At 48.4% G+C, this 25,503-nt stretch overlaps 1 protein-coding gene across 2 annotated transcripts; it reads left to right on the forward strand.

Annotated features, from left to right (window-relative positions):
* Nucleotides 1-1,221: 1,221 nt before the first annotated feature.
* On the forward strand, nt 1,222-8,634 carry KLF10 (KLF transcription factor 10). 2 transcript variants are annotated; one of them, XM_045896132.3, is made up of 4 exons: nt 1,222-1,534; nt 5,086-5,319; nt 5,635-6,547; nt 7,031-8,634. In XM_045896132.3, exons 1-4 carry the CDS (start codon nt 1,499-1,501, stop codon nt 7,288-7,290), a joined length of 1,443 nt encoding a protein of 480 aa, XP_045752088.1. In that variant the 5' UTR covers nt 1,222-1,498; the 3' UTR covers nt 7,291-8,634. The 2 variants fall into 2 exon arrangements, with proteins under 2 accessions (XP_045752088.1, XP_064444092.1); XM_064588022.1 differs by lacking the exon at nt 1,222-1,534 and adding an exon at nt 3,279-3,612.
* Nucleotides 8,635-25,503: the final 16,869 nt, after the last annotated feature.

The raw sequence follows: 25,503 nt of genomic DNA on the forward strand, positions 1-25,503 counted from the left end.
GTGTTCAGCCTGTCCAAAGGAGATAAAATCTCTAGTTTGCTTTAAGCCGGGTTATCACTGCCCAAGTCTCCCAACAACAGCTGCTGTGAACGGGCACGCAACGGCCAAAAGAGGGCAAATCGGGAACGAAAGCAGAGTCACCCGCTCCAAATCTGAGGCCCTGGCTCTCCTCGGACCAGCCCAGGGGGTCGGAGGTGGGGTTGTCGGGGAGAAGAGGGCGGGTGGCGCTTTAGAGGGGGCGGTGTGTCTTTGACCAGGTGGGCATCCCCGCAGCATCCCCATCCCCAGGCGCGGTGGGGCGGGCGCCCGGCGACCCCAAGAGACCCCTCCCCACAAGCAGTTTCCAGGCAGGGCGTTTCCGGAGGCCCGGGTGGGGGTGGGGCCCACCTTTGAAACAGCTTGTAAAGACTGCAATTTAAACTTTACATTGGGCTCAAAACTCGATTCCGCAACCAAGCGTCGGCGCCACAGAAGGATAAAAACTCGGGTTTACAGCCCGTCATCACCCCATTGGTCCCGTTCTCAAGGCTTCTTGCAGTCCCCACACCTTTCTCTCGGCTGCCTAGAGAAAGGATGGGCGGGGAGGGCAGGGGCGGGCACTGCTGCCTGCAACGCAGAAGGGGAGGGCGAGCCCGCCCCCGTGGCCCGGGCGTGGGCGGGGGGCGCAGGAGCAGGTGTCGGCTCGGTGACAGGGTTCCCTTCCCTGCCCTCCCCGCCTCGGTGCTCCCCACAGCTCAGCGAGGCAAAACCCAGCAAATGCTCGAGAAATGCAGCTCAGTCGGTCAGCGGGCTCTGCTTTCTTGCCAGACGCCTAAGAGGACGGCGCTTCCAAATGCAAATCTCTTGGCTCCGGCGCCTTGGCTAGCAGCCGCCGCCTCCCCCGCCCGGCTGCCCGGCGTCCCGCCCACCCCGCGGCGGGCCGAGATGGGGCCCAGAGCAGAGGGGACGGGGCGGAGCGGGCATCCCTCCCCACCTCCCACGTGGGGTCGGCCCTCCGCAGTGCCTGGGCGCGCCGCCGCCGCGCCTCCGGGCTAGGCCCCCGCCCGCGGCACCGCCCCCTAGGCCGGGGCGGAGGACGGCAGGGGAGGGTGGGCGAAGGGTGGAGGGTGGGCGAGGGGTGGGGGGTGTCACTGAGTCAGGTGGCGGCGGGAGTTCCCTCGGGCAGGGTCGAGGGAACACGCTGCCGGGGATTGTGTACACGCTCCACTGACACAAGCTTCACGCTGCCGGGCAGCCGCTGATCACGCGTGGCCCCGGGAGCCCATTGGCCGGCGCCTCACACACCTTTGTCGCTGATTGGCCGGCCGCAGGCTCCGCCCCCACCCCCGCCCGCGGCGCGGGGCAGGCGGAGAGGCTACCTGAATGGGGAGGGGGCAGACGGCGCGGAGCGCGGCGGCGGCGGGAGCGGCGTCGAGTGTCTCCGGGCGTCCGTCTGTGGCCAAGCAGCCAAGCGGCATAGCAGCCAGTCAGCTCGCCGCCGGCGGCCAGGCAGCCAACCATGCTCAACTTCGGCGCTTCTCTCCAGCAGGCTGCGGTAAGTCACCTGGGGATGCCCCTGTCCTTCCCTTACGCGCTGCGTCTGAGGGGCCAGCCGGGCACCAACCCTGAGCCCTTGACATCAGCAGCGCCTGAGGACCGGGGCTGCAGCGGAGTCGTGGGGGAGGAAGGGGCTTTCTGCCTGCACATTGGGCATTGGTGAGGGCGTGTGTGTCATGGGGTGGGTCAGGACAGGCGGATTGGGATCTACAGACGAAGGGACAGGGGTCTTGCTCAAGGTGTAATGGGGAGGGGAAGGGGCAGCTCCGCTGGGACACTTGAGGCAGGTGAGGGGGAGGATGGCTGTAGGGGCGCTTAGAGTGAGGAGGGGGCTGCTGCCCTGGCAGCGAGGACAGGGGAAGGTGTGGAAGGGGAGTGTGTGTGTGTGGGGGGGGTGACAAGGGGGCTACCCTGCACCTGGCACCCGGGAGAGATGCCGCCGTCTGGATCAGGAATGCGACCCCGGGCGGGAGGGAGCTGCCTACTGGCATTTGAGGGGCGGGGTGTCCACAGGACAGGAGAGGGGGCTGTCCCTCTCGGGGGTCTGAGCGGAGGCTTGTGGTACTGGGGCTGCTCAGCAGACAGCCGGGGGCTGGGGGAGGGGGCGCCCGGCGTGGGCGCGGAGGAGCGGCACGTGGGCCCCGGACCGCCCAGGGGGGACGAGGAGGTGCGCCCCCAGACGTCGGCAGGGGACTTCCCACTCCCCGCGGGAGCAAGTGGCCGCCTTTTGAGGACCCCCTGGGAGGGGGTAGGGAGGGAGCTGCCTTGGGGACGGGAGGGTGGAAAGCAGGAGCCAGCAGCGGGGCGGGGGATGTGGGCGGGGGGAGCCGGGGCCGCGAGACGCGGGGGCCGCGTGTCGAGGCGGGAGCCGCGGGCCGTGGGGCCGCGCGTCTGGAGCCGGAGCTTGTGGGGGCTGCACGTCTGGGAACCTGTGGAGACTCGGCGGGCGGGGATGGAGCTGCCGGAAACCGCGGGGAGGGGGCGCAGCGTCTGCGGGAAAGACGGGGTGGTCTGAGGTCCCGCGGGCGGCGTGGGCGGGAAGCGCCGAGGGCTCGGCCGGATCCCCGGGGGCTGCGGCCGGGAGGAGGGCGGGGGCCGGGTTTCCGCGGGGACCCGGCTCCTCCTCCGGCAGCTGAGGCGGAGGCCCGGGGGTGGGCCGGGAGCGGGTGCGCCCAGGGAGCTTCTCGTCCCCGAGTGACCCAGCCCCGGCCTCCGCCAGGGGCGGCAGCGAGGCCCAGCCCCGCTGTCGGTTCCTAAGGGAACGGCGGCTCTCCGGGAGTGGGGAGGGGCGGGCGCTCCCGGAGTCGGCGCCCGCGGCCCCGCCCCTCCCCGCGGGCTCGGGCGCGCACTGCCGGGCGGTTGGCGGCGGTGCCCGCGGCCCCTCCCCCGGGCCGGCGCGAGGGCGGGGGCCCGCGGGCTCAGGAAGTAGGTGAAAGGTGACGGCGCGGCAATTCCCAGTTCACGTTTCCTGCGCCGCCCCGAGCAGCCGCTGATCACGCTTTGTTCACATGCCTCGCCCCCTCCTCCCCCGCGCCCCCCGCCCTTCGCGGTCCAGCCAATCCGGGCCCGAGCCGCCGGGCAGGCTGGCCAATGGCGGGGGCAGGGGCGCGGGGACGTGCGAGCGGCGAGGAATGTTCCCAGTGACTCACCCGCGAGCCTCATTGAGGTTAGGGCGGCCCCATCCGTCTGTCCCCGCCAGCGAGGATCTCCCCCGCCGTCCGCCCCCGCCCCTCGTCTGCCTCCCCCGCCCGCGCCTCCACCCGCTCTTCCCTTTCCTGCCTCGCGCCCCACTCCCTCTCCTCCCCGCTTCTCTTCCTGCCCTTCGCAGCTCACACTCCCCTGCTTGCCCGCCTTTTCTCTTTTTTCTTTCTTTGCATTGGCGTCTTGAGGCTTTTACGCATACAAGAGTTGTCCGTTGCAGCTTACATAAAGGGGCGCGAGATTATGCAATAGCGTTATTAGTGAAATTTATAAAGAGCAGGGGTTCCTTTTCTAAGGATTTCAACACGAAGAGTGTATGCATTTTTTAAAACAAGCATTGAGAATAATACCTTGCAGCGTAAAGAATGCTTTTAGGTATTTTTACACGATCTCTGTTTAGACCAAAAGAGTGGGATCACGTTAATGAAAAATGGGAGGTCGTGGGTAGTACCATTTTTTTTTAAAGTGCAGTGTAAGGAACTTTAATATGAAGCATTAAACACTTGATGGAGCTGTACAAATAAATGCCAAGCATGTGCTGTCATTCTTGTCATCAGTTATTTTAAAAATTAAAATATGTTCGATTGGACTATTGCAGATTCGTTACAGTCAGGTTTTTGCAAATTCTGGGTAGAAGATTAAATTTTATGATTGGCCATTTTTTAGTAGTGGTGCATTAGCTGGTCATAGTTGTGCATAGCAAACCATTGTGTTAAATAGATCTAGTGAAGGGCGCCTGGGTGGCTCAGTCGGTTGAGCGACTGCCTTCGGCTCAGGTCATGATCCTGGAGTCCCGGGATCGAGTCCCGCATCGGGCTCCCTCCCTGCTCGGCGGGGAGTCTGCTTCTCCCTCTGACCCTTTCATGCTCTATCTCATTCTCTGTCTCAAATAAATAAATAAAATCTTTAAAAAAAAAAAAAAATAAATAGATCTAGTGAATAGGAACACAAACATGAAGAACCTGAAGTTTCAATAAAGCTTTGGGATTTTTTCACATATTTCACTTTATCTCTGTTTACCAGAGATAATCAAACTATGAAAGATTTCAAATAACCTAATGTAGTAATTTTAAAGAGACACTGAGGATTTCTATGCTGTTGATTTTATTCTAAAGCGGAAAGTGACTTACCAAAGGTCAGACCCGTATCATCAGGCCAGAGCTCTGTCCACTACACTTTGCCTTTTTAAGAAAATTGTGGGTTTTTTTTTCCCTATTAGGAACTGGTATCTCAAAAGTCCTCATGCCACATTTGTAGTATTGAAAAAAGAACTTTTTTTAAAAAAAAGATTTTATTTATTTGACAACGAGAGACACAGCGAGAGAGGGAACACAAGCAGGGGGAGCGAGAGAGGGAGAAGCAGGCCTTCTGCGGAGCAGGGAGCCCGATGCGGGGCTCAATCCCAGGACCCTGGGATCATGACCTGAGCCGAAGGCAGACGCTTAACGACTGAGCCACCCAGGCGCCCCGAAAAAAGAACTTTTGTGGAGCATTCCCTTAGCTATTTTGTCTGACCCCAGTTGCAAATGGCTATTCTGGAGAGAATATGAAATTTCTAAATCAAGTTCTTCTCTTTTTTGAATCATATATGCATTGTTTGCTTTTAGCTTTGGTCTCCTTAATGGTGATAAGGTGCTCCTTTCTCCCTTGGAAGGATATCAGTCTTCAACCCTAAGTGTGAAAGAATGAGGAGGATTTTATTGATTTTACCATTACCATTAGTTGGAGTGAGAGAAAAATTATTTCAGAAACTTGGAAAGTTGTGTGAATTGTAAAGAAAAAAGTTGTGTGTTACTCTGTGTGTTATTTGTATGACAAAAATGTGCTTATAATCATTTGATTTTTTAGGAGGAAAGGATGGAAATGATTTCTGAAAGATCAAAAGAGAGTGTGTATTCATGGAACAAAACTGCAGAAAAGAGTGATTTTGAAGCTGTAGAAGCACTTATGTCAATGAGCTGCAGTTGGAAGTCTGATTTTAAGAAATATATTGAAAACAGACCTGTTACTCCAGTATCCGATATGTCCGAGGAAGAGAATCTACTCCCGGGTACACCCGATTTTCATACGATCCCAGCATTTGTAAGTATTATTGTTTTTCTTTTTTTTTTTAAGATTTTATTTATTTATTTATTTGAGATAGAGAATGAGATAGAGAGAGCATGAGAGGGGGGAGGTTCAGAGGGAGAAGCAGGCTCCCTGCTAGCCTGATGTGGGACTCGATTCAGGGACTCCAGGATCATGACCTGAGCCGAAGGCAGTCAGTTAACCAACTGAGCCACCCAGGTGCCCAGTATTACTGTTTCTAAGATGAGAATGCAGATGACAGAATTTTTTTTAATTTACATAATGAACTTAAGTTCTCATGCCCGTTTCCTGTATATTTTTCTTTTCTAGTGTTTGACTCCACCTTACAGTCCTTCTGACTTTGAACCCTCTCAAGTGTCAAATTTGATGGCATCAGCGCCATCTACTGGACACTTCAAATCATTCTCAGATACTGCCAAGCCTCACATCGTTGCCCCTTTCAAAGACGAAGATAAGAGCCCAGTACCTGGCCCCAAACTCCCCAAGGCTCAGGCCACAAGTGTGATCCGTCATACAGCTGATGCCCAGCTGTGTAACCACCGATCTTGCCCAGTGAAAGCAGCCAGCATTCTCAACTATCAGGACAATTCTTTTCGAAGAAGAACCCACGTAAATGTTGAGGCTGCAAGAAAAAACATACCCTGCGCAGCTGTGTCACCAAACAGATCCAAGTGTGAGAGAAACACAGCGGCAGATGTTGATGAGAAAGCAAGTCCTGCACTTTATGACTTTTCTGTGCCTTCCTCGGAAACCGTCATCTGTAGACCTCAGCCAGCCCCTGTGTCCCCACAACAGAAGTCAGTGTTGGTCTCTCCACCTGCAGTATCAACAGGGGGCGTGCCACCTATGCCAGTCATCTGTCAGATGGTTCCCCTCCCTGCAAACAACCCTGTTGTGACAACCGTCGTTCCTAGTACTCCACCCAGTCAGCCACCAGCTGTCTGCCCGCCTGTTGTGTTCATGGGCACTCAGGTGCCCAAAGGCGCTGTCATGTTTGTCGTACCCCAGCCCGTTGTTCAGAACCCAAAGCCTCCAGTGGTGAGCCCAAATGGCACCAGACTCTCTCCTATTGCCCCTGCTCCAGGGTTTTCCCCTTCTGCCGCAAAAGTCACTCCTCAGATTGACTCCTCCAGGATAAGAAGTCACATCTGTAGCCATCCAGGATGTGGCAAGACATACTTTAAAAGCTCTCATCTGAAGGCCCACATGAGAACACACACAGGTACCAACCATTTATTTGTGTCTTAGAAGTTTAGATGAATATTTTTAGGCCATGATCACAAATATAAACCAAGCATGTTACAGAAGAACTTGCTCTATTAGCCAGTTCAGTGGCTGATATTACCAGTACAAGTTCCTGCAAAAGGTTTCATCAGGTGTTTTTGTCTTAATTTCTCAAATGATTAAGTGTCTGAGTAGTTACTTTAGTAAAGTATCTCTAAGCCTTTGTACCATAGTTGAAGTCAGAAAACCTTTTTGTTTTCAGCTTTTTATAAAAGGAAGATTCCTATAAATGCGACAGAGTGAAGGTTGAAAATAGAGCAGTATACGTATTCGCTTAACAGTTGATTCATTTAGTAGCTTTTATTTTGAAAAGATTCTCTTAAGATATTTTAACATGTATATCTTTAGATATAATTAGATATGTAATTTCCAGTGATTTGGTAAATGCATAGTAACGATGATCTGAATTTCTTTGTCTCAGGAGAAAAGCCTTTTAGCTGTAGCTGGAAAGGCTGTGAAAGGAGGTTTGCCCGTTCTGATGAACTGTCCAGACACCGGCGAACCCACACAGGGGAAAAGAAATTTGCTTGCCCCATGTGTGACCGACGATTCATGAGGAGTGACCATTTGACCAAGCATGCCCGGCGCCATCTGTCAGCCAAGAAGCTACCAAACTGGCAGATGGAAGTGAGCAAGTTAAACGACATTGCCTTACCTCCAACCCCTGCCCCCACACAGTGACCGCTCAGAAGGGGAGAATCAGAAGTAACTTTGGTCATAGCCACGAACCAGCGGTGATATAAAAATGCTTCCACTGCAAGTCTGTGGCCCTCCAGCGTGGGCCGAGAGCAGAAGCCCTACAGCCTGAGGAGGAGGCTCAGCCTGAGTTAGAGGACAAGAAGTGCTGCGGCCACAGGCAGGTCACAGAGTGGCAGGATTCATTTCTTATCACATAAGAGAGATGAGAAAGCTTTTATTCCTTTAAATATTTTTTGAAGGTTTCAGATGAGGTCAACACAGGTAGCACAGATTTTGAATTTGTGTGCACAATTTATTACTTCATTTTCACCATTTATACTTGAGACCAACTTTTCAGTGTGATTCTTCTAAAGCACTGGTTTCAAGAGTAGAGAGACTGGAAATAAACATTACGGTACAGAGATGGAGATGGAAAATCGATTTGTATTATTACGAATATTGGCATCTTTTCCTAGTTACCTTGTTTACTATTCCTAGTCTTTCCAGTCAACTTCGTGGATGTAGTTGTTAAATATATCTAGAACTAGCATTTTTATACTTGCTAACATTTGGAATTAAGCAGCTGTATATTGCTAAAGAGGACCCAAAGAATTGGAATCCTCAATAATTTAATTGCTTTGAAGTATAGCTACAGTTTTTTTGCATTTCTGTTTTGAAAGTTAAACAGATGACTATATCTAGGCATTTTATTATGCTTTGAACTTTAGTTTGCCTGCAATTTCTTGTGTAGATTTGAAAATTGTATACCAATGTGTTTTCTGTAGACTCTAAGATACATTGCACTTTGTTTAGAAAAGAAATTTGAAAATAAAAATATATATTGTAAAGAAGGGATACCAAGAATTTTAGATAACTCCTTGAAAAAGATGGCTTATGTCATCAGTAAAGTACCCTTATATTATGAGGATGTAATGTGTGCTTTATTGAATTAGAAAGTTAGTGACCTTTATTCACATGGACAGATGTTGTCCTGTTAATTTATAAGGAGTTTTGGGGGGAGGTTGGGGGGGAGGTGGAACTGGGTGAGTAGAAGTTGGTTAAAACATTCACTTTTGTTAACAGTATTTCTGTTACATTCTGTTGTATAGTGGATGATATACAGAGTGGTAAAACAAAAGTAAATGGTTTAAAATATATAGTGAAAAATGGCACTATCTTCCCATTTAACATTTTTCTCTTGGGTATTGATTTCTGACATCAAAACTTGGACCCTTGGAAAACAAGAATTTTCTTTTAATAAAAAAAACTTTGTGATTTACAATTTGCACAATATTTCTTTTGTTGTACTTTATATCTTGTTTACAATAAAGAATTTCCTTTGGTATATTTACTTGGTTGATTGCATTTGTTGAAAACCATCCTCAGTCTAACCATGACAGCCATCACTTATGGTACTATCCAGAGACTTAGTATCTGAATTTCTCTAGGAGCTTCATTCAAATTTAGAACTGTAAGAGTGTATTCTTAACAGGAATCAATTTATAGAGAGTATACAGAGCAAGGCCTGGTATCCACATATTCATTGAGATAATTTGCAAGCCTGCCCAGTCTAAGAAACCAACACATTTTAAACACTCTTTTACATTTTGATGATTTGGAATTGAAGTACAGCTTTGGCTCTCAGCAAAACCTTAAGTAGCTAAGTAGCATTAAGTTAAAGGGCATACCACAGTGAATAATTACAAGCAATGAGACAGCTGCAGCAAATGAAAAGGAGCCTGACCTGTTAAATAGAGCGTAAATTACTCACCTCTAGAAGTTAGATTAGCTCAGGCCATTAAGTGAAACATTAAATGCAATAAACATACTGGTACTTAAGCTGCATGAAAGGTAATACACCTGGGAGGAGAAACACTTGCTAGTCACTTGTCAGTGGAACTAGGAGCTATAAATGCTACTTGGTGTATTGAGTATAATTCTGGAGATTGCTATTTTAGTTGGCTCTGAAACTACTGCTTGTCGTGAGAGAACATCTTCTGCAGTGTCCAACTTAACCACTGACCTGAAGGAAGTCTGGCTTACTGTTGAACACCCATGGTGAGGGGCAATGTAATGTACTCACTTGGCACCAGTTATAAGACAAGCATCTCGGGTTATCTGTGCACCTGTTGCTATTTATTTCTTGGAAACTTACCACCACCCAAGTACAACACAGCTGCTGGGGAGGGGCCTTGCTGTTCTGCATCTTCTATGCTGGGAACCTGGACCATCCCAACTCAGTTCCTCATGATGGTAGGTCTTCAGAAGTGGGAGTACAGGAAGGTAGCTGACCGAGTACCCACCCCCTTGTAATGGCATGGCCAGCGGAAATGTGCCACCATTGCTGTATTCCCAGTCCTAGTTGGCAGCGGAGACTTCTCCTTAGAAATTTTATAAATCAAATTTTAACAGAGTAATGTATTTGAGTTTTATGTTCATGCAGGCTCTGATCTTGATGCAAAAGTTCCCCCAAACAAGAACATTTGGAGCGTGTAATGATAATGTGTTAGTGGAGCTTTAGCACTAGTTTTGGTGGTTTCCTCCCTGACATATAAGTTGGACTGTATGAAATTGCTGATACGCAAGCTGTTTTAACACTTAATTCTTTTTAGATAATTTTAGACTTAGAGCTGCAAAAATAGAGTTCCCATTTACCTTTTATCCAGCTTTCGCTTGTAACATCTTACATGGTCATAGAACATTTATCAAAGCTAATAAGTTAACCTTGGTACAATACTATTAACTAAAGTATAGAACTTGTTTGGGTTTCACTAGTTTTTCTACCAATGTCTTTTTTTCTATTAGAGGACCTACCTAATCCAGGATCTCAAACGTTTACTTGTCCTAGCCAGTTTTCTCCAATCTGTGGTCATTCTGTCTTCTCTCGTCTCTCTTGAATAGTACTTGTCAGTTATTTTGTAGAATGACCCTCAGTTTGGGTTTGCGTGATGTTTTTTTTTTTTTGTGACTAGATTGAGATGATGTGTTAATTGGGAAGATACCACAGAGTGATGTCTTCAGTGCGTCATATCAAGAAATACATGGTATCTGTATTCTTGGTGATGTTAACCCTGATCACTTAGCTAAGTGATGTCCAAAGTTTTCCACTGCAACCTATTTTTCTCTTTATGATTATTGACTATTGGAGAGAGATACTTTAAGACGAATAACCTGTTTCCGCTTATACCTTTGCCCACTCAGTATGCTTAAATAGATCTTGCTTATGGCAGTTATTACTGTGATAGGCCAATAGCAATTTCCTATTTCCTTCATTATTTACTAATTGGAATTCTGGGGGAAAGAGTTGTTGCTTCTCCCCCATTTACTTATGTATTCAGTTATTTATGTCACTATGGAATTAGGGATATTTATTTCATTCTTCGAGTTATATTACAGTACTTATTTTGTGATCAATTGTTCCAACTTCGGCCTTTGCTAGTTCTCTCACTATTCAACCGTTTTTGATTGACAAAGATGGACATTTCATAGAGGTTCAACCTATCATTTCTCACTGGAATGAGAGCTGTTTGGTGTTAGTAATTTGACTTTTTGAAAGTTTTCTCTATCCATGTTGCTACCACTCATCTAATCCACCCTCTCTCACTTAAACAACTGCAAGTATCCCAAACTGGTCTCATCTTGTCTCCCACCATCCAGCCTCCTTGCAAGTCTTCCAAAAATGCAAACCTGACCGTGCCACTTCCCCATTTCTTTTTTTTTTTTAAGATTTTATTTATTTATTTATTAGAGAGCGAGCGAGAGAGAAACAGCATGAGAGAGGAGAGGGTCAGAGGGAGAAGCAGGCTCCCCGCTGAGCCGGGAGCCCAATGTGGGACTCGATCCCAAGACCCTGGGATCATGACCTGAGCCGAAGGCAGTCGCTTAACCAACTGAGCCACCCAGGCGCCCCATTTAAGGCATTTCAAAACCTTCCCAATGCTCTTAGGATCAAGTCTATGTCTCTTAACACAGTCTAGAACAGTCCTGTCTAATAGCAATATAATGTGAGCCACATATGTAATTTGAAATTTTCTAGTAGGCACATCAGAAAATTTTTAAGTTAATTTTAATATTTTTATTTGACCCAATATATCCAAAGTATTATCATCTCAACATAGAATCAATACAAACATATTAATGAGATATTATATCTTTTTTTGCACTCATCTTCAAAATCCAGTATCTATCCATGTGCACAGCACATTCGGTTGGAACTAACCCCATTTCAAGTGCTCAGTTGCTTAGGTGGCTAGCAGCTGCTGAAGGCACTGAGCAGAGCTGGAAAACCCCGCACTGCTACGCTTCTACCGACCTCGCACCACTTTCCACCTTATTCAACACACCAGGTCCAAGATCTGAGCCTTCACGTACGCCGTTTCTTCTGCTGGAAATGTTTCCCTGCCCTTTCACTTTGACATTTCTGCTCTAATAATTACACTTTGCCAAAACTGCTTAATGTCTTTTTCCCCTTGACTGTAAAACTCCACAAAGACAAGGACCCTGTGAGTCTTGCTCACTGCTCTATCACCAGCATCTAACAGTGCCTGACACACAGCAGGGGCTCACTAAATTTTGTCAAACTGAAAACTGAACTGAGAGGAGGTCTGTGCAACTTTAGGGAGTGAGAACAATTAAGGAGTTGTTAAATGACATGCAGGGTACAGACAAAGGCGATGAAAAGCTGAAGACCTCCTTTTCTTATTCCCATCAATCTCTGCTAGTGTTGGAGGGACCACTCACTACACCTTCTAAGCTCTCAAAGAGTTGCATGGAATTTAGGTTCTTGTCATTGTATTTTTAACTGGGCAGGGAAGAAATCCGATCAAGATGGACATACGCAAGGTTCACCAAAGCCCTCTCTGTGAGTCTAATTCCTCAGCCTGGAAGGGCTCAGCTCTCACCCCACCCTTTGTCTTTGGAGGATACTCAGAATGAGGCAAGGTCATAAATGGGGACATGCATTGAGAGCACTGGACAGTCAGCAAAATCTTGGAGTTAAGAGAAATCTTTTGGGAAATGAAGTCAAGGGACACCTTAAGGGAAGCCTTTTTTCTAGAGATGTCCCACTGATTTTGTGTGTGTGCACACATTTGTGTGTGTGTGTGTGTGTGTGAATCCAGTTCTGGCACTTTTCTGACTAACTTAAGAACAGTTTGGGAAAAGGCTTAGAGTTGATTCTGAAATAGAAATGCCTCTAATTTTCTACACAGGTAGCTGTGCCCTAGAGAAGGTGTAGGGGAAGAGCACCGGTCAAATTTTAAGACCTCGTGTATTAGAGTTCTCCAGAGAAAGAGAACCAATAAGATTTATATGAACAGATTAATGATAAGGAATTGCTTCATGTGGTTATGGAGGCTGGCAAGTCCCAAGATCTGCAGTGGGCAAGCTGGAGACCCAGGAGATCTGATGGTATAGTTCCAGTCCAAATAGAGGCAGTCTGGAGACTCGGGAAGAGCTGATTGATGTTTCATTCTCAGTCTGAAGACGGGAAAAAACTAATGCCCCAGCTCGGAGATAGTCAGATAGCAAGTATTCCTCCTTACTCGGTCTTTTTTGTTGTAGTCAGGCCTTCAACTGATTGGAGGAGGCCAATGCACAGTAGGGAGGGCAATCTGCTTTACTCAGTCCATGGATTCAAATATTCATCTCATATAGAAACAACCAGAATAATGTTTGATCAAATATCTAGATGCTCTGTGGCCCCATCAAGATGACACACAAAATTAACCATCACACCTGAATTCTAGTTTGGGTTATACTGATAACTGGTTTATTCCTTGGAAAAATTGCTTTATCATTCTGGGTCTCAGCATCTACTTTTAAGAACAGGGCTGAACACACCTGTCTTATTCAGCTCACAGAGCCTCTGGCAAGTTCAAACAAGGTTATGTATACAAAAGCTCTCGGAAAGTATAATACATTTTACACTTGCTAGCACTGTGTAGCACCCATGTCTGGGAACATAGGTATGGCAGTAAGTGGATTGGACTTCCCATGTAGGGTAACCACTCACAGCTGGGAAGATTAGAGAATTTTAATATCCTGGGTTTCCATACTTCTACCTATGTATCTAACTATCTGGGTGATCCATTTACAGTAATTGTCATTAAATGAGGCCAGTTGAATGGGAAGGAAAACACGAAGAATTAAGGCCATGGCTATTTGCTGAGCATAGCTAAAGCACGGACACTTGTCATTTGATTATAAAGTACAAATTTGGACAGAGTTACCAGAGAACCATCCAGTATATGCACTAATTGCCTTTATGGAGTCCATCAGTTTATGGAGTTTCCTTTGTTCGTCTTTTTCTTTTCTTTCTTTCTTTTTTTTTTTTTTTAAGATTTTATTTATTTATTCGACAGAGAGAGAGAGATAGCAAGAGCAGGAACACAAGCAGGGGAAGTGGGAGAGGGAGAAGCAGGCTTCCCCCCAAGCAGGGAGCCCGATGCGGGGCTCGATCCCAGGACCCTGGGATCATGACCTGAGCCGGAGGCAGACGCTTAACGACTGAGCCACCCAGGCGCCCCTACTTTGTTCTTCTTGTAGGTACCACACTGTCACAACTCAGATCAATCATGAAGACAGAAAAGGCTCCAAAGTTTCTAACATTAGTTAGAAATTGTGATGGTGTGGTCCCTCTTAGGAGGTCAAATTCCAAATGTCCACAAAAATGTTCACAGTTGGAGGCTAGAAGTCTGAGATCAAGGTCTCAGCAGGGCTGGTTTCTTCTGAGGCCTCTCTCCTTGGCTTAGAGATGGCCCTCTTCTTGTATCTTCACATGGTCTTCCTTCTATATCTGCCTGTGTCCTAATCTCTTCTTTCAAGGACACCAGTCATATTGGATTAGGGCCCACTCCAATGACCTCATTAATTTTTTAAAGACCCCATTTCCAAGTACAATCACATTCTGAGGTGCTGAGGATCAGGACTTCAACATATGAATTTTGAGGTGACACAAAGCAACCCATTATATTGGTCAACCTATGTTGGTCTGTATTGCTCCGTCTTAATACACAGAGAGCAGTATTTTCTAAACTGATTTTAAGTTCCTATTTCCAATGTCTGGTAAATTTCCTATGAGAGCTAAGCATCTTCAACCCCCAACCCCATGTCACACAGTGACATCATGCCCAGTGCAGTGTGTCATTCCTAGCCATCAGGGAGACATATTTTTCCATGGTGCACTCAGGTATTTCTTAGTCATGGAATCATCTTTATCCTCAACAAAGTTTTCCTTCACTACATACTTATAAACATTATTTGTAATGTAATTTGACAATCCCTTCTTTTCTCTTAATTATTTCAAAAGATAAACTTGTTCTGCCACGGATATAATTCAGATTCAGAATTCTCTGCCCAATCCCAACAATATCATGAATAGAATAGGCATTATAATGGTCTTTTGATATCCATGTTTGGATTTGCTCAATTTTATTTTTTTCTAAGAGATTAAATATTCTCTTCCCAAATTTAAATTTAGTTCAAAAAGGAGAATTCAGTCAAGGCTAGAGTCAGCCTTGCTCGTTGGAGATATAACCTAGCCCTGTTGCCTTCCAATCATTTATCACATCCATTCTATTCTTTGTCAGTGTGATTCTAATAACAGTAATCTTCAAACAGAAATCAAAAAGATTATCTCAAACAGTAATCTTCAAACAGCCTGAGGTGGGTTGGGGGGTGCCTGGGTGGCTCAGTTGGTTGAGTGACTGACTCTTGGTTTCAGCTCAGGTCATGATCTCAGGGTCCTGAGATTGAGCCCTACGTTGGGCTCTGCACTCAGCACAGATTCCTCTTGTCCCTCTCCCTCTGCTCCCCACCCGCTCCCCCGCTTTTTCTCTCTGGAATGGGTAAATAAAATCTTTAAAAAAGAACTAAAAAAGAAAGGGAGCCTGGGTCCCCATCCCTGTAGGGGTCATAATAGTGAGGTCATTAAATATTTCAGGCTTTCTGCTTTTCAGACACATGCTAGCATTGCACTTCTCCCTTGTGGCTGGACAGGGTCATGCATTCAGGCCTGGTCATGTCAGGTCTGTGAACGGAAATGCTATGTGTCACTTCTTGACCAGAGTATGTAACTGCCCATGTTAGGCCCTCCAGAGCTGTCTTTTCCTCTGTTATGGTGACCAGTCAAATTCCAGGTAGTCAACCTTAGCTCTGGAATGTGTAGGACAAAGAGTGAGAACTACCCCTTTGTAGTTTTAAGACATTGTGATTGGGGGGATTATTGGTTGCCAAGGCATAACCTTGACTTACAAATGTATACTGACTGATACAAGCCCTTTTGTCCCATGAGGCTGCTTTGCTCTAAGTGAATTTATTTACCTCTCTCCAGGGATCATTTCACCATATCATGAGGTATTGAGGGGTATGACTTTAAAGGGAAAAAAGATCTGTTACCCTTCCCCCGCATGACATTGGGTGCCTTATATTTGCGTAACTAAATGGGGCCACGTCCCAGTTCATGGATCCTGAACAAGGAAGCTCCTCCTGTAAGGTGTTTGGTCACATCTAGCTAGTCTACCTAGAGAGAAAAGCAAGCAGACTTAGTCCTCCCCCATCACACCTGGTGAAGACAAAGCAAAGGTTATAAACCACTGCTTGAATAGTACGAGGATACCATCCTAGATAATGCACAAGACATCCTGGAATTAATGCCTTAGTTTTGAGATTCACAAGTATTTAATGGGGACAGTCTATTCCTTTCCCCTGAAGCATCTTGTATGTAAGGAGGAAGGCTGGAGGGTGGAATCCTCTGGGAAGTGTGGAAGCGAACAGTGAAGGGTGAGCAGGTCTCCCCCAGCGTTTTGTTCTCAGCAGCTCTAAGGACTAGGAGAGAACGAACATAGGGTGGACAACTGCAGCTTTGTGTCTGGTTTTGATGGTGAGGATGTTACAGATGCTAAGTGGGTAAAATGCTGATCTTCTTCCCTAAATATTTTAAGAAGGCAGAGTATCCTGATGGCCCAAAGCGTGAGGTCTGGACGGTCCTTGACCTGCAAATCCTAGCTCTACCATGTAATGGTTTATGTGACTTAGGGCAAGTTCAGATTAAGTATGAAGATGAAAGGAATTAGCATCTATAAAGCACCAAGAATGCCTGGCACCTAGTGAGCATAACCTTGAAGCGTTGATGAGAATGATGGTATTCTACATTTCAAATGCCCCAGCCACAGGGATCCTGTCCAGTACAAGATGCACCTATTTGAGATCTCTGCTTTCAGGGGAAAAACAAAGGGGGGGGAGGGTTCTAACGGAGAGCTTTATAGGCATTTGGACTCAGGGAAGGCTTTATAGGCATATAGTTTTTGCAGGACACGTGTGCTCTGTAGTTAAAGATTCAGGTTAGGCCAGACAGCCGAGTGCCTGATTGTCCCCTACTTTGAGCTGAAGCTGGACCTGCAGGCCAGCCTCTTCTCTCCAGGCCTGTTGCTTGGGTGAAGAGGTGTTTAACCTTTCCCTCTGAATCTGAATGTTCTAGGGATTGTTCAGTTTTGTGTTCAGGCTTTCTTTGGCAGCTGTGAAGTAAACCCTTTTCGGCCGGGGTAAGTGTGGCTCTGCGTTAACCACCCTGCGTCTCTTGGCCAGTGTGCAGGCAGCCTGGGTGGCCTCGGCGCTAGCCACTGGTCACTGCGGGGGAGACTCGGAGCAAGGACCTGGCCCCGGCCTGCCTCCTCTGTTCTGCTTCGGCTGCCTCCACACTGCCTCTGCCCAATGGCCGAGTCTGGGATGGGGAGAACAGGGAGGAAGACTTAAGGTTGGGCGGGTCCTAGAAAGTTCCGCCCAGCCCCAGGCTATACGCCTGCCGAGTGATCCCTGGTGGCCCGCCGAGCGATCCCTGGTGGCCCGCCGAGCGATCCCTGGTGGCCGGAAGATCAGAGGGAGACTTAAGGCCCCAGTTCCACTCTCCTGTGCTTGGAAAGTTGAAAACATTGTGATCTTGGGTTCAGACCATGGTATTCTCCCTTACCTAATCTTGGGCGTATTGTTCAACTTCTCTGAGCCACATTTTTCTCACATGTCAAATGGACTGATATTAATATTTTACCTTGAACACATTTGTTTTAAGGACGGTTTGACACGGGAGGCCGGGGAGAAACATCAGCTGGCCTTGTCACCTGCACTCCCGCCTCCCTCCCTGTTGCAAAAGCATCACATCAGTGCTCATTTCTGTTCACGTTACCTCTTTTGTCTCTTGTCTAGAAATCTCTCTCTCCTCTCCACTTTATATACGCAAGTCTCGTCCACTATGAAAGCCCATTTCTGAGCAGGAAAGGGAAGGGCCCATCCAGGAACCAGTTGGATCAAATCTGTATGAGTTTAACCAGGGCTGCCGTAACAAAGTACCACAGACCAGGGGTTGGAGGGGGGGTGGGCTTAAGCGACAGAAACTGATTGTCTCACAGTTCTGGAAGCCAGATGTCTGAGATCAAGGTGTCGGCCGGGTGGTTCCTCCTGGTGGCTTCCATGCCTCTCCCTGGGTGCTGGCGGTTCACTAGTCGTCTTTGGCCATCCTTGGCTTATAGAAGCAGCACCCTGTCTCTGCCTTCCCATGGTGTTCTCCCTGTGCATGCTTCTGGGTCCCAATTACCCCCTTCTATAAGGATGTCAGTCCTGTTGGATTAGGGCCGACCCTAATGACCTCATCTTAACTACATCGGCAACAACCCTATTTCCAAATAAGGTCACGTTCTCAGGTGCTGGGGATTCAGACCTATGAATTGGGCAGGGGGTGGGGGGCACAACTGAACCCATACAGGACCCCCCTCTAAACCCTGGGGTTCCTTCTCAGGATTCCCAAGGCTGGCCTCTGGGAACCAGGGACCCCACCTGCTTTCCTCTCCTGGGCCTGCCCCTCCGCATTGTCCCTGCTCATTCTGGTGTGGCTGTAGACTGGGACTCCGGGGCTCCCCTTCCCTCCTTCTGTGCTGTCCCCTACAACAGACTCACAGGACAGGCTTTCCATGCAACTGAGTACTGAGGAACAGGTGGCTGCTGACAAGTCAGGAAAGACCTGAGCCCCTGGAGCAGCTGGGGATCCCCACAGAAGCACACCGGACCCTTGGATTCCTGATGTCCAGGCTCTCTTCCCTGGGTAGGAAGTAACATATAGGGTGGGTGGTATAGATAGGAGTTGGCCACCCTGAAAACCACTTCGCTCCAACCCTGAGATTCTTTTGGAAAGGAGAGTCCAGGGTCTCAACCCCAAATGTCGATGGGAAGGGTTGGGTGGATCCTAGAGAGGAACCAAGCCTCACATGTAGAAGACGAGCAGAGATGGCCAAGGTACCAGTGTTGCTATGAGGAAAAGCAATTTTCAGAATAGTCCAATTTTTCAAAAAACCTGGAAATCTGGATTTTTTTTTATTGTGGTAAAATCTATGTGACATAAAATTACCATTTTAACCATTTTAAGCATACAATTCAGTGGCATTGAGTACATTCATGTTGATATGCAATCATCATCACTGTCCATGGGAATCCAGATTTCTATATCAAACATTCTGATTTTTAACTTTTTTAACTTTGGCATCTAATTCATATAAAAATAAACCCTTTATGTTGGCAGGTAGCCAATCTGGAACTTCTAGGCCCACGAAGTGATTATTTGCTATTTTGGCCCTGGGATGGTGACATTGCCTGAATGGTGGGCAAAGGCAGGCCTCAAGCACAGCTTTGGGGGCGGGGGTCCTTCGGAGGAGCGGGCCCCTCCAAGAGCAGCTGCCACGTTCATGGGCCAGCACTCATCACAGGTGTTAGGTAGGAGAGCACCGAGGTTTCTTGAGCAGAGTGGAGGAAGGGGGTCCCTGAAAGGATTGACTTCAGGTTTTTCCCCACCTTGGCAAGTAGAAGCTAGAATGGATTGCATTTGAGAAAAGGTAACCTTTCTTGCATTCCTAGAGTCCCGGGGATAGTTTGTAGCCGTTACAGTGTGATGTTGGCAGGCGTTCACACTCGGTCTCTCATCTATGGCTCCTGACTCCCCTAGCCCCCTCCTGCTCCCAAGGTGGTCCCTAGTGGCCATTCGAACCTCTGTCCTCTGTGTTTATGTCCAAGAATGGGGCTCATCAGAACTCCCCCTCTCTTTGTGTCCTGCCTGGAGAAAAGCCTAGAAGACTAAGCCCCTGATGCAGTCATGAGGCAGGGGAAGCCGAGGTGTGGTCCAAAGGCGCAGTCTGGGCAGTGGCAGCGTGTGTCCCAGAGGGTCTCAGAGGTTGGGGGAGAAATCCAGCATAACAACTGAGGCAGACCAGATTTAGGAACAAGGACTGCAGCAGGAGGTCAGAGTAAAGGAGTACGGAGGTTCTGGGAGGAGGATGGGGTCCAGAGCCCAAACCTCACGAGCCAGGGAAGGATGGAATTTGAGCAGCTCTGGGTTTCTGTCCAGTGGGTCTTTGTCCCCACTTGGCTGTTTCTGACCTTTCTTCCAGTGGGGCCGGGGGCATCCTGGATGACACACCTTCTTGCCCTGCTCATGCTGAGCTCCATCCTTTCCATAGAGTTTTTTCAGGAGTCTCTGCCCTCCCCCCACGTTCTCTCTTCCCCAAATGTCCACTGTCCTCAGCCCCTGGCTTCACCCTGTCCTGACCTATTGTCATCTAGGCCCATGACCTGTCACCTTCTCTGGGCAGTTTCAGTATCTGATGCAATGTTTATCTCACTCCCTGGGCAGAGCTTTGGGCTGGACATATTTGGTATTGACCCAACCCCACCGAGTTGCCCAGGACTCTCCCTCAACTTACCTACTTGAGGTGAGGGATTTATTGCTGGCACAAATGACCCACCAGGACTTCTCTGGACCACAGGCTTCCAAGAACATTCTCAGGCCAGACAAGTGAAGGAAGAGAAGAAAGGAAAAGAGAGAGGGGGAAACCAGCAAACAACAAAACCCTGGATTCCAAGGAAATTTCACTGGCCTGAAATCTCCTCCCCCGTTAGCTGGGAGGCGGAGCCACCTGCTGACTCGGCGGCCGGCTGGCATCCTTCACCAAAGCTGTCCTGCATTCACGGAGCACAAATGGAGGATGATGTGACGTTATCTGTGTGGCTGACGTAGCCTTTTAGCCGACATCGGACCGGCATTTCCGATCCTTACCCTCAGTGACCTGTCTTCATGGCTCACTCGGGCCGCAGAACTTCGCATCCAGCCTGCTCTCTGGGGGGCCCACTAGCAACTAGCCATGCACGTAGGGTCTTGCCTTCAGCATCTGGTGGGGCGCGTGCGAGCGTGTGTGTGTGTGTGTGTGTGTGTGTGTGAGAGAGACACTGAAATACATTACGTGACGAGCAGTAATACTGCATTTTGCTTTCATTCAGCTACACAAATGTTCACTATGGTCTTACTCTGCAGGCACGGCTCCCAGGTCGAGGTTCTAAAATACAGATCTTACAAACCACAACTGAGAGTCACCCCATTGTCCACAGAGTGGGGTTCAAACTTCCCTCAGCATCTGGGGGATTTCGCAGTCTGACTTTGGTCTCCTGTTCCAGAGCTGTCCATTGCTACTGCTCCATGATCTACAGGAGCCGGGGGACAGAGTGTCCAGCAGAGCATATTCCTGCCATCAGGGAGCTCAGAGCTGGGGGGCGCGGAGGCCCGGTCACACCTCCACAGATCAGGTTTACATGGCCAGCCCCCCCTAGAAAGCCATTCATGCTGTACCCCGTGACAAGCCTGGAGGTGGACGGGGCCCAGGCGGAGGTGCCTGGCCTGCAGCTCCGCATACTCCAGCTCCTTGCCCACCTTCCTTGGCTACATTCTTCCTCTCCTGCTTTTCTCAGAAAGAGCCTGCCCTTACTCCCTGCCCTCCTGGCCCTCCTGCTGCTCTTTCACCACCGCAGGCACCGTGTTTCCACCGGCAGGGGACGGAGGATGCCTCTCAGCGGCACACTGTCTCCACCCAGGAGAGGCAGAGATGGGGACTCGCCCTGGCTCACACGTCCTGCCCAGCCCGGCCACCACTCACTCCTGCCCCGTCCAGGAGCAAGCGGGAGGTTTGGGTGGGGTGGGAGAGACCACACTGATGGCGAGGGGTGGGGGGGGGTCTGCTAGTTGGTGGCTGAGTGTAGACTAGGCCCCTGGCCCCAGGAATAGGGTTTGCTTCTCAGCTTCCCAGTTCTGACAACAGGACTTTCAGTGTATTCATAGATGGTCTGTCTTTCAGTGACAGATTAGAATGATAAATTCCACAAGACCACTGTGCAAACCAGAAGGTCAATTTATTGCTTTACAGGGCAGGGGAGGGGGTAGTTAAGATAGCTCTGGCCGCCGCAACAGATCCATCCAGAAGGGAGGTTTCCTACAGCTAACAGGGCTTCTGCCCCCCAGGTGTTCCTGCTCCCTCAGAACAGTGAGGCAGGAACCCAGGCTCGTCCCATTGGATCCCTGAGGGCTTGTCTCCATGCCAGCCAGCCAGAGGGCGATGAGCAGGGAAGACTCTGCACGGCTTTAGGGTTTAGGGCCTGGATTAGTGCCTAGGGCTGCTGTAACGAATCACCACAGCCTCATGTCTTAAAACAACAGAAGCTTATTCTCTCACAGTTCTGGAGACCAGAAGTCCAAAATCAAGGTGTCAGCAAATTGATTCTTTTTTTTTTTTTTTTAAAGATTTTATTTATTTATTTGAGACAGAGAGAATGAGAGACAGAGAGCACGAGAGGGAGGAGGGTCAGAGGGAGAAGCAGACTCCCTGCCGAGCAGGGAGCCCGATGTGGGACTCGATCCCGGGACTCCAGGATCATGACCTGAGCCGAAGGCAGTCGCTTAACCAACTGAGCCACCCAGGCGCCCCAGCAAATTGATTCTTTCTGGAGGCTCTCAGGGAGAAGTTTTTTCAAGCCTCTCTCCCAGCGTCTGGTGGCTACCAGCAATCCTTGGCATTCCTTGGCTTGTGTGTGCTTCACTCCACTCTCTGCCTCTGTTCACATGGCCTTCTTCCCCGTGTGTCTCTCTGTGACTTCTCCTTTGCTGTCTTCTATGGACACTTGTCATTGGCTTTAAGGTCCACTGTAATCCAGGATGATCTCATGGATCCGTCTTCCAAATAAGGTCACTGGGACACAAAAAGAAATATATATTTGGTCTCCACCCTAGTTCCTGACACAGAGCTCCTGACACCCTTATAATTTCCTGAGTGATAAAGATGTCAGAACATCTTTTGTTCTAATATTTGGTCTTTGACCTTAATTCCCGAGAGAGCTCCTAAATCTCTAGGAGTTTCCTGCGTGACAGGAGCATCTTTTGTTCTAATGAGGTGACTCTTGGTGAACTCCTGGATAGCTTCAGGATGGATAGCTTCAGGATGTGGACCAGAAAAACCACACCATGATTAGAAGCTTGGAACTTTTAGCCCCACCCCCATCCGCTAGGGAGGGGAGAGAGCGTGGAGATGAGTTAATGTCTATGTGATGAGCCTCCATAAAAATCCCTCGGCTACAGGGTTTGGAGAGTTTCCAGGTTGGTGGAGTTTCCATGTGCTGGGAGGATACTGCACTCCAACTCCATGGGGGCAGAAGGTCCTACAGTCAGGACCCTCCTGGACTTTGCCCTCTGTACTCTTCATCTAGCTGTTTGTTTGTATCCTTTATTATATCCTTTATAATAAACCAGTAAGTGTAAGTGAGTGTTTCCCTGAGTTCTGTGAGCATTTCCAACAAATTCTCAAACCTGAGGAGGGGATTGTGGGATTCCCCCAATTTATAGCTGATTGGCCAGAAGTGTGGGTGACAACCCAGGACTTGGAATTGGTATCTGAAGTGGGCTCCTTCTTGTGGGATTGAGCCTTTAACCTGTGGAGTCTGTGCTAACTCCAGGTAGTTAGTGTCAGAACTGAGTTAACTTAAAGGACACCCAGTTGGTGTCCACGGAGAAGTGGAGAATTGTTTGGGGTCAGGAGTATTCTGTAGGTATAGAAAAATCTTTCTTTTGGTCACATCTGAGGTTCTGGGGAGACATGAATTTTGGGGAGACACTGCATCGCACTACGGGGCATACGTGGATATGCTGCACCTCTTGTGCTCACTTTCCATTGGCCAGAAATTAGTCCCATGGATGTACCTAATTATGAGAGACACTGGAAACTATAATCGAGCTGTGCCCAGGACGACTAGGAAACTGGTTTGAGGAACGGCTACCAGTTTCTGCCACGTGGGGGAGGGTCCTGGTCCAGGACCAGAAAGCTCAGGCCTCCAGAGGGAGGAAGGACTCTCCCTGAAGCAGAACCAGTGACATACTGACAACATCTCTTATCTAGTCCCCTTGTCTGTGGCAAACACTGGCTGATCTGCCATCAGACATTTTCTCTTTGTTTGTTTATTCATGAGAGACAGAGAGAGAGAGAGAGAAGCAGGCTCCCAAGGAGCAGGGAGCCCGATGCGGGACTCGATCCCAGGACCCTGGGATCATGACCTGAGCCGAAGGCAGACGCTTAACCATCTGAGCCACCCAGGCGCCCAGACATTTTCTCTTTGATTTGCAAGTTTCGAGGTCTGTTGCCAGTGCTTTGTAGGAGCTAATGAGCTGGTTGCACCACTTGTCCTGCAGGTGAAATCCTTCAAGGCCCTAGTCCCAGAACACCTGGGTCCACTGCGAATTCTTCCCCACCCTCCGAGACAATCTCTCCCTCCTCTTGTTCATAACTCTTGTCAGGGGGAAATACTTCTTCCTCATTGCAGTTGCTTCCTTCCATGGGACAGGGTTTCCTTGGACCGTGAGCCCCTGGCAACCCCCGTCTACCACTTGCTCCCTGGAAGGAGACAAAACACATCAGGTTGGTGATTGTGGAAGGTGGAACCCACGCTCTTCCTCTTCTTTTTTTTCTCGGGTGCTAGTTTCTAATAAGGAATGCAAGTTATGTTCCGTTCCTCCAGCTGAGTGGGCAAGCCTGCCTGAGTTGAGGCTTCAGAATTAGGAAGCCAATTTGCCTGCAGATATAAGTCAGATTTTTCAATATCAACTTAACAAAGGTGATATTTCTGACCCGAAACACCTTACTCTTTTGTCCTATTTCTCATTTGGTTTCACATCAGGCTGGGAAGATGGGTGCTATTGATTGAAACTTGATATTCCCCAACACCTCTGCTGTAGTCTTTTTTTACCTCATACTACTTAGCTGGACATATTTATTTATTTTTTTTAAAGATTTTATTTATTTATTTGAGAGAGAGAATGAGATAGAGAGCATGAGAGGGAGGAAGGTCAGAGAGAGAGGCAGATTCCCTGCTGAGCAGGGAGCCCGACGTGGGACTCGATCCCGGGACTCCAGGATCATGACCTGAGTCGAAGGCAGTCGCTTAACCAACTGAGCCACCCAGGCGTCCATGACATATTTATTTTTAAGGGCTTTGTCCAGTGCCTGACACAGTTGGTGTTTGTGTTTGTTGAATGAATGAATGAAAACTGGGAAAATGATATACATTACAAAGAAATATCATCTCTAAAAAAAAAAACCCAGGAAACGGCAAAAATGGGACATTAAAAATTCCTAGTTTTCTGAAGCATAATTCAGCAACATTTATCAAGAGCCTGGGAAGTGTTCATACTTTGAATTCAGGAATTCCACTTCTAGGAATTTAACCTTTGGAAATGGATAGATATGTACAGAATTGTGTCCAGGGATGTCAGCCCCAACATTATTTAAAATGGCAAATGTTGAAACAACCTAAGCATATATTTATCACCCGGAGAACCAGGGAATCAGGCATGGAGGAGGTCAGAAATAACACTCAGAATAAGCCACAGGATGTCTAATGAAGACACCTCTGGGCACAAACACTGAAACTAATGCTGTCAACACCACAGCTGCTGAATGGCAGGGTTCTGGAACCTCCTGGAACCTGATGGAGCCATCACCCCTGCCCTACCCTTACCCGACTAGAGGCCTGAAATTTCTGCTTCTTCATATTCTAGTTTCTGGGGCAAATTCATTTCATTGGCGTGGCCTAGGATACGTGACCACATTCTCAAAGCAAGGTAGCCTGGAAAAGTATTCTTTCCAGCTTCCCTTGTGGGAGGCAGGTTCTGTCTCACTGGGTGGAGAGTATCTAGACATAGGAAAAGGGTTCAGATACAAAGTGTACTAAGTGATCCACAAAAATGATGAATATCCATTACAGCGTCCCCTAAGGACTAGTGAGTACATTATGGTACACCAAATAATTCCATTCTATGGGAGTCTTTTAAAAATCATGCTTTAGGGGAGCCTGGGTGGCTCAGTCATT

The sequence above is a fragment of the Mirounga angustirostris genome, unplaced genomic scaffold (assembly GCF_029215605.1).
Source record: "Mirounga angustirostris isolate CCGP_5_RB_7025 unplaced genomic scaffold, mMirAng1.0.hap1 SCAF_4, whole genome shotgun sequence".
Lineage (NCBI taxonomy): Eukaryota > Metazoa > Chordata > Mammalia > Carnivora > Phocidae > Mirounga > Mirounga angustirostris.

Coding starts and splice junctions, on each gene's coding strand:
- KLF10 (XM_045896132.3), top strand. CDS start 1,499: ATGCTCAACTTCGGCGCTTCTCTCCAGCAGGCTGCG. Junction 5,320..5,634: donor TTCATACGATCCCAGCATTT/GTAAGTATTATT, acceptor TTTCTTTTCTAG/TGTTTGACTCCACCTTACAG. Junction 6,548..7,030: donor CCACATGAGAACACACACAG/GTACCAACCATT, acceptor TCTTTGTCTCAG/GAGAAAAGCCTTTTAGCTGT.